Here is a 9,561-nt window from a genome sequence, read left to right as displayed (position 1 = left end):
AGGATTCAGTTTTAAATTTTGAACCAAGAGTTGCACCCTTTACAAATTAAAAACCACCAACAGTTTTTTAATTCTGATTGGTCAACAATGGTTGCACCCATTCAGACTATGGGTGCACCCATTCAGAATAGGCACCAACAAGCCTATAAATACCCATCATTGGGTTCATTTCAATTCACACCAATTTCATAAATCTCTTCTCTTCTTCTGAATTTCTTCTTCTAATTCTTCTTTGTTCGGTTCAGCCACTGGTTTGGGTTCAACCTAAACTGGTTTGGATTGGGTTCGAACCTTGGTTTCCAAGTTTAGGTTCAATCTTGGTCTCCGAGTTAGGGTTCAATCCTGGTCTCCGAGTCTGAGTTCATCAGAGAGTACTACACCGAGCCGGTTCGCCTATTCCATTGGTTTGAAGTGCTACTACCAAAGGAAGAAAAGTCGTTGTATCCTGGGAGATAGACGCCGAAGAGTCCGTTAGCACCGTAGCGGGGCGTATCTGTCTTAAGGCTATAGAATTAAATTCTAGCCTCGACTTTATCAGGTTCTTTTATAGTTTTATTTTCTTGATATTAAACTATATAAATATATATATATAGATTATTATAATAAATATTATATATACAAATAATATTTAAATAAATTATACTATAGTATATGATACATTATTTATTTTTTTATACAATCTTAAGACAGATACCTTTATACTATAGTAATAATTATTTAATTATTATTGTTATAATTATTATAATTTGAGTCGTGGTCTGTATATCAATATATAACAGACAAATGGCAAGTACGAGTATTACTGTGCCTAATGTTCCCGTCAGTCATGGGGAGAAGCCCGAAAAATTCAACGGGACAGAGTTTAAAAGGTGGCAACAGAAAATGATGTTCTACCTTACAACTCTGAATCTAAGCAAGTATCTGACTGAAACTGCTCCAGTGTTAGATGAGGGTGATACAGACATTACCAAGCTTGGAGCTGTTGATACATGGAAGCATGGAGACTTCCTATGCAAGAACTACATCCTCAATGGATTGGACAACACCTTATATAATGTGTACAGTCCAATAAATACTGCTAAAGAGCTTTGGGAGTCGTTAGACAAAAAGTATAAAACAGAGGATGCTGGATTGAAGAAATTCGTGGTTGGACGATTTCTGGACTTCAAAATGATAGACTCCAAGACAGTCGTGAGCCAAGTGCAGGAGCTCCAGCTAATCCTACATGAGATACATGCTGAGAAGATGACATTGAGTGAATCCTTTCAAGTAGCTTCAATCATTGAAAAGCTGCCACCTACTTGGAAAGATTTCAAAAATTACTTGAAGCATAAGCGCAAGGAAATGGGGCTCGAAGACTTAATTGTCAGGCTGAGAATTGAAGAAGATAACCGTACATCTGAAAAGAGAGCCGGAAATTCTTCAATAGTGTCAAAGGCAAATGTAGTGGAAGCAGGACAGAAAAATAAGAAGAGGAAGCACTCTGGAGAAGGTCCTAGCCAAGGAAACTACAAGAAGTTCACTGGGAAGTGTTTCATATGCGGTAAGCTAGGACACCGAGCTAAAGATTGTCGTAGCCGCAAAACACATCATAACCCCAAGAAGAAGACCACTGAGGTGCACATAGCTGAAGAAGATAAGTTGACAGCTGATGTATCAGAGTTAAATCTTTCAGCTGTGGTTTCTGAAATCAACCTGGTAAGCAACAACAGAGGATGGAGCTACTCGTCATGTTTGCTCTGAAAAGAGGATGTTCACTACCTATGAAACTATAAATAATGAAGAACAACTCTACATGGGGAATTCTTCTACTGCAAAGGTTGAAGGACAAGGAAAGATCAAGCTACTAATGACCTCAGGGAAAGAGCTCACTCCTAATAATGTGCTGTATGTACCAGACATCGGGAAGAACTTGGTCTCTGGGTCACTACTAAGCAAGAATGGGTTCAAGCTGGTCTTTGTATCTGATAAGTTTGTGCTGACTAAGAATGGGGTGTATGTGGGCAAAGGGTATCTAAGTAATGGACTATTTAAGTTCAATGTAATGACTGTTGTACCCAAAGCTATTAATGATAATAATAAAGCTAGTGCTTCTTCTGCTTATATTATTGACTCATCTGATGTATGGCATGGTAGGTTAGGACATGTTAATTATGATACTATTCGTAGATTGATTAACATGGAATCTATACCTAAATTTAATATTGATTTAAATCAAAAATGCCAAACATGTGTAGAAGCAAAATTGACTAGAACCTCATTTCACTCCATAGAGCGAAGTACTGAACCTCTAGCATTAATTCACAGTGATATCTGTGACTTTAAATCTGTGCCAACTAGAGGTGGGAAAAAGTATTTCGTTACTTTTATTGATGACTGCACAAGATATTGTTATGTATACTTGTTAAGAAGTAAAGATGAAGCCTTGGAAATGTTTAAACATTACAAGAATGAGGTTGAGAATCAACTTGGAAAAAAGATAAAGATGTTTAGAAGTGATAGAGGTGGTGAATACGAAATACCATTCGCTGAAATTTGTTCAGAACATGGTATTATTCACCAAACTACCGCTCCTTATTCACCTCAACAGAACGGTGTTGCTGAACGCAAAAACCGTACCTTAAAAGAAGTGATGAATGCTATGTTGATAAGTTCTGGTTTAACCCAGAATTTGTGGGGGGAAGCTTTGCTCTCTACTAATTATGTTCTCAACAAGGTACCTCAAAAGAAATCAAATGTGACACCTTATGAATTATGGAAAGGTCAAAAACCTTCCTATAAATTCTTAAAAGTGTGGGGGTGTTTAGCTAAGGTTGCGGTTCCTACTCCTAAGAAAGTTAAGATAGGACCAAAAACCTTTGATGGTATTTTCATAGGCTATGCACAGAATAGTAGTGCATATCGTTTTCTTGTGCATAAATCAGACATTCCTGATATCCATGTCAATACAATTATTGAGTCAAGGAATGCTTATTTCTTTGAGGATATATTTCCTTGCAAAAATCCTCTTAAAAGAAATTATGATACTGCTAATAGCAATATACAAGAGAATATAGACCAAGAGTCTATAGATGATGAAAATGAGGAAGAACCTAGACGTAGCAAAAGAGCTAGAACGTCCAAGTCATTCGGTTCTGACTTTCTGACATATATATTGGAGAATGAGCCACAAAGCTACAAGGAAGCTATGTCTTCTCCTGAAGCTAATTTATGGAAAGGAGCCATAAATAGTGAAATTGAATCCATCATGCAAAATCATACTTGGGAGCTGGTGGATCTTCCTCCTGGTACTAAACCTTTAGGGTATAAGTGGATTTTCAAGAGGAAGATGAAGCCTGATGGTTCAATTGAAAAATATAAAGCCCGACTTGTTGCTAAGGGATATAGGCAAAAAGAAGGCCTGGATTATTTTGATACATATTCACCAGTCACAAGAATAACATCCATTAGATTGTTACTAGCTATTGCAGCACTGCAAAACTTAGAAATACATCAAATGGATGTTAAGACTGCCTTCTTAAATGGTGAATTAGAGGAGGAAATCTATATGGAACAACCTGAAGGGTTTATAGTTCCAGGGAAAGAAAAGAAGGTGTGCAAACTTGTAAAATCCTTATATGGATTAAAACAAGCACCTAAACAATGGCATGAAAAATTTGACAAAGTGATGTTGTCAAATGGTTTTAAAATTAATGAGTGTGATAAATGTGTGTATGTGAAAAACACTCAAAATGGATATGTCATTGTGTGCCTATATGTGGATGATATGCTAATAATGGGTAGTAATGATGTAATAATCAAAACTACTAAAAAGATGTTGACCAAAAATTTTGATATGAAAGATTTAGGCATAGCTGATGTCATACTAGGAATTAAGATTTCTAGAACATCAGATGGTCTAGTATTATCTCAATCTCACTATATTGAGAAAATATTTAAAAAGTTTAATAAAAGGGGATAATAGTCTTGTAAAGACTCCTGTTGATGTAAATCTTCACTTATCGAAAAATACTGGTCCTAGCATATCACAACTTGAGTATTCTCGCATTATAAGAAGCTTAATGTATTTGACGAATTGCACACGACCAGACATAGCATACTCAGTTAATAAATTGAGTAGATATACTAGTAATCTAGGAAAGAACCATTGGAATGCAATAATTAGGGTTCTAAGGTATTTAAAATATACTATAAGTTATGGATTACATTATTCTAGATATCCAGCAGTACTTGAAGGATACAGTGATGCTAATTGGATATCAGATACAAAGGATTCTAAATCCACAAGTGGCTATGTCTTTACTATTGGAGGAGGTGCCATATCTTGAAAATCTTCAAAACAAACTTGTATTGCCAGATCCACTATGGAATCTGAATTTATTGCTTTGGATAAAGCAGGTGAAGAAGCTAAGTGGCTTCGTAATTTCTTAGAAGATATTCCAAATTGGCCTAGTCCGGTGCCCGCTATATGTATACATTGTGATAGTCAATCAGCAATTGGAAGGGCACAAAGTAATATGTACAACGGTAAGTCTCGACATATACGTCGACGACATAATACCGTTAGACAATTGCTCTCAAGTGGGATAATCTCAATAGATTATATCAGGTCAAAAGATAATTTAGCGGATCCGTTTACAAAAGGTTTGACAAGAGAACAAGTATATAGTTCATCGAGGGGAATGGGATTAAAGCCGAAAGCTAACGAGTCATCTTAATGGAAACCCAACCTAGTTGACTGGAGATCCCAAGATCTAGGTTCAAAGGGACAACAGAAATTCTGAATGGCTCACCAGAAGCACTGGGAAGATTCAATCTTCTACCCATTTCTATGATGAGACAGTGTTACCTACAGCGATGAATAGGATAAGCTATGCTTTTAATGACTCTTATACCTTGAAAATTCAAGTGGGGTATGGTAGGATACTCTTAATAAGAAGTCACCTATATGAGTGTGAAGTGGGGCCGCTTCTATTAGAACTTCTACGGCTAAGTTTTCTGGAGCACTCATGAAATACCAGGCGTTGTTCAGGGCCATATGAACACAACCGTGAGAACCGACTTTGTGTGGGAAGGAATTGTGTGTTTGCTATTGTCTTGGTTTACATCAATGGCTGAACAGTTCAAGACATAATGTTCACTGGTTAGCTAGTAAATCCGATAGTAATACACTAGGGAAGGTTCAAGGCCAAAAGCTACCTATCCCGATGCAGTAACTTTCCAATAGTACTCTCTATAGTGTCTGTATCTTCTCCTTTTGTAATCTGCGAAAATTTTCATTCATGTGGGGGATTGTTGGAAACGGCATTAGAAAACGCAAACTTTGGAAGGATTTTTAAAAAGATTCCGCTAAGAATTTTTTGCGAATCTATTGATGAGCGCGTTCCTCTCTGCGAGGAGATGAACGTGGTATATTTATTTTCTCAAATCCGTTTCCGGGTGAATGAGAAATTGGCTCCAAAGTAAGTGATTTATAAAGCCTAAATGGGTGTGAATAAAGTGGGAAATGCTTGTCCCACATCGAAAAAGTAGCAAAGCAACCTTGAGTATATATATGTCTAGTATGGGATTTGGGTTTGGGCCCAAGGGCACCCAAGTTTTTAAGAGGGGGAGGACCTAGGCTAGCCTGGATCCGAACCAATTACCACCCGCCCGACCCGACCCTGTCCGGGCTAGGGCGGGGCGGGGCTTGATTGTGAAATGGGTTTAACTTTTTACCCAAAGTTGGGATGGGCCTGTGTGGTTGTAATTTTATTTTGTTACTGGACTTATCAAAATGGGCCTGTTTACTGGGCTGAATTAATGGCCGAGTTGGATTATTTGCTTGCTGGACTGGACGAAATTAAAGGGCTGGGCTGGATCAGAATTAAAAGGATTCAGTTTTAAATTTTGAACCAAGAGTTGCACCCTTTACAAATTAAAAACCACCAACAGTTTTTTAATTCTGATTGGTCAACAATGGTTGCACCCATTCGGACTATGGGTGCACCCATTCAGAATAGGCACCAACAAGCCTATAAATACCCATCATTGGGTTCATTTCAATTCACACCAATTTCATAAATCTCTTCTCTTCTTCTGAATTTCTTCTTCTAATTCTTCTTTGTTCGGTTCAGCCACTGGTTTGGGTTCAACCTAAACTGGTTTGGATTGGGTTCGAACCTTGGTTTCCAAGTTTAGGTTCAATCTTGGTCTCCGAGTTAGGGTTCAATCCTGGTCTCCGAGTCTGAGTTCATCAGAGAGTACTACACCGAGCCGGTTCGCCTATTCCATTGGTTTGAAGTGCTACTACCAAAGGAAGAAAAGCCGTTGTATCCTGGGAGATAAACGCCGAAGAGTCCGTTAGCACCGTAGCGGGGCGTATCTGTCTTAAGGCTATAGAATTAAATTCTAGCCTCGACTTTATCAGGTTCTTTTATAGTTTTATTTTCTTGATATTAAACTATATAAATATATATATATATATAGATTATTATAATAAATATTATATTTACAAATAATATTTAAATAAATTATACTATAGTATATGATACATTATTTATTTTTTTTACAGAAGATGAGGACAATAAACATGGCCTAATAGAAATCTCAAAATCTATAATCATAAACAATGTAGTGTTTATATTATCTCTAAAAGTCATTTTTTTCTTTGTTTCTTTGAATAGCTTTTTGAATTTTGTGTGTGTGTGTGTGTGGTGGTAAGTATAATTTTTTCCAACTTTGATAAATTTTTTTCTCGATAGAAATGAACACTAATGTTCTTAATTTTATTTTTCTTCATCTAATTCTAAAAATTCATTGTAAAAATCTAAGTGACAGTGATTTGCCGGAGTTATGCATATTCTTATTCACCATTGTATACAAAACAATAATTATTTGATAAATAGATATTTGTGAATGATAGGGATTGGTGATTCAGTTGGAGTGAAAAGAAAGCATACAAAAGAGATTTTACAGTAAATGATAGGGATTGGTGATGATAGTTGTAGTGAGAAAGGAAGCATACAAAGAAAGAAAAAAAGAAAAATGGGGAAACGAAAGAGATTTTTTCTTGAGAGTAGACTTGAGTAGTAGAGATCAAAGAGGAGATAAAAAGGTGGAACCTATTACAATAGTTTAAAGTTAATTTTGTCATTTGATTTATGAATAAATAAAAGTGGAGGTATAATTTTGTTGTGCCAATAACAACTCTAGTAGTTCAAAAAAAAAAAAAAAAAAATGGCCATGTGAGGATAGTAATGTAAAAATATGAAAAATGTAGTAACAAGTGTAAATAGATTGTAATTGATAGCTCTCAGTCTCTATTTTAAATATTTGGGACCAACGCCCAACATCATCAATTCATAGTCATCATCGTCAGCCTTTGGCCCCATATTATCGGAATGCATTTAAGATCACAACCCCTTTTCATATCTATGTGGAGGAAACTAGCACCCGTCTAACCTCTCCTTTGTTTGGCTTTATGTGTAACGACGCCATATAAACAATTGAAGCAACAGTTTAAACCGAATCTTCACTTGCTCTTCCCCTTTTCCCGTGGGTATATCTTTGATTAATTCATAGAGTTATTATTATTATTTTATTTTTATTTAGTTATTTACTAGAATCAGATCAGGTCAAATCAATCTTTAATGTATTTATTTTTACCTTGTCACAGCTGTTGGCCTTCTCTTCGCAGCAGTTTCGTATAGGAAATTTTGAGAGAGGGGAATCATATTTAATGTAGATAGGGTGAACATAAACCTGGATTTCCTTTTCCTTTCTTTCCTTTCCTTCTGTTACAATTGTGCTAGAAGATGGAAGGACTACAGTTGAGCTAAGAAAAGCACTTACACAACAAGCTCTCAATTTTCTTCTACCAAAGGCAAGGGATAAACACCTCTGTTTCTCTCACTCTCTCTCTCTCTTCCACTTTCCCTCTCATATATAGGGGGTGGAGCTATATTGATTCTCAATGTTCATGTCTGCATTTGCACTCTACAATGAAAAATATAGCAACTTGTTACAGCGAACATGCCATAAAGGTATGTTCAAACCAGGCTTATGTCTCCCCCAACTTGAGCCCTTCAATCCAAGATTCAATTACATGTCTATACAAAGCCAAATTCAGCAACAAAAAGCATCTCCTCATCGCAATCACCTGGTGCAACCTCACAGGCCAAGGATTCACCATTGGTGTCTGTAAAGATTCTCACCAATTACGACAGATTCGAGGCAAGAAAGCATTTGAATCCTACGATTCCAAGATTGAAGTGTTTTGGGATCTAACCATGGCTAGGTATGATTCTGGACCCGAGCCGGTCAATGCGTTTTACGTGGTGGTATTGGTTGACTCAGAGCTAGCTCTGTTACTTGGAGACATGGATGAGGAACCAGATGTGAGAAAATGCACAATTGACATCCCAGTTGGGAAATTCTCGTTAGTTTCTCGCACTGAACATTTCTCAGGCGACTACTCCCTCTACTCAACCAAGGCTCAATTCTGTGAAACCGGGAGCTTTCATGATATTGTGATCAAGTGCATTGGAGAAGACAAGGGTGGTTCAAAGGATTCGGCATTGACTGTTTGTATTGACAAGAAGAATGTGATTCAAGTTAAGAGATTGAGATGGAATTTTCGCGGGAATCAGACGATTTTCGTTGATGGGTTGCTGGTGGATATGATGTGGGATGTGCATGATTGGTTCTTCAATTCAACATCAGGAGGGTATGCTGTGTTCATGTTCAGGACAAGAAGTGGATTGGATAGCAGATTGTGGTTGGAGGAAAACAATTTGGACCAAAAAGATCAAGAAAAAGTTGGGTTTTCTTTGCTGATTCGTGCCTGTAAGAACCCTGACTGATTCTCTGTTTTTTATTTTTTTATTTTCTCCTTTGATTTTTTTTATTTTTATTTTTATTTTATTTTATAGAATGGTTAATTTTTATAGTTACAGGATGATATGATATGGTTAACTTGGTGCGAAGAAAATTAGTTTGATATTTTTTTAAAAGATTGAAATTGTACACGAGACCTCTAAAATGGACTTTTACTTTGTCTCTCTCTTGTGAGAGAGGCAAAATTTCTTCTTTCGTATGTTACCAATGTCAACTAATGTTATTTCATCTCTTGGCATGTAGTGGCGGTGACGCTTAAGAGAGATTAATTACAATTCTTTTTTTAACTCTTTTGATTTGTTCAGCAGTCCTTTTAGAAAACTATTGTACCGGAGTAAATTATTTCCTTATTCTTCTTGAATTCTCACATAAATTATATATATATATATATATATATATATATATATATATATGTGCTAGAAATTAAGAAATAAGAAAGATTTTTTTTTACTGATTCCTCTAAGAATACTAAATCTTCAATAATAAGAAACAACATTAATTATTGAAAGTACTAATTCCTTCATTAAATTTTCAATACTCCTCCTCAAATTAGAGTATGAATGCCCAGCTTGCCAAACTGGCCACTGAGATGACGTATGAATGATGACGAGAGAAAAGAGAAGACGAAAAATAATACTACCACACACACCGACAGCTCAAACACAAGTCAACAAAAACCTGTTG

At 36.3% G+C, this 9,561-nt stretch overlaps 1 protein-coding gene across 1 annotated transcript; it reads left to right on the top strand.

The window, feature by feature from the left end:
- The first annotated feature begins 7,443 nt into the window (after positions 1–7,443).
- LOC132293320 (uncharacterized) lies at positions 7,444–9,069 on the top strand. Its single transcript, XM_059790760.1, has 2 exons — positions 7,444–7,540; positions 7,658–9,069. Exon 2 carries the CDS (start codon positions 7,983–7,985, stop codon positions 8,841–8,843), a length of 861 nt encoding a protein of 286 aa, XP_059646743.1. The 5' UTR covers positions 7,444–7,540; positions 7,658–7,982; the 3' UTR covers positions 8,844–9,069.
- The last annotated feature ends 492 nt before the right edge of the window (positions 9,070–9,561 follow it).

Source organism: Cornus florida, unplaced genomic scaffold (genome assembly GCF_030987335.1).
Source record: "Cornus florida cultivar Cherokee Brave unplaced genomic scaffold, ASM3098733v1 CherokeeBrave_3.0.0_Hap2_Chr02, whole genome shotgun sequence".
In the NCBI taxonomy this organism is placed as follows: domain Eukaryota; kingdom Viridiplantae; phylum Streptophyta; class Magnoliopsida; order Cornales; family Cornaceae; genus Cornus; species Cornus florida.
This window is presented reverse-complemented; position numbering and strand designations above follow the sequence as displayed.

What these genes read in the sequence shown, in the direction of transcription:
- LOC132293320 (XM_059790760.1), top strand. Translation starts at nt 7,983, where the DNA reads ATGAAAAATATAGCAACTTGTTACAGCGAACATGCCATAAAGGTATGT.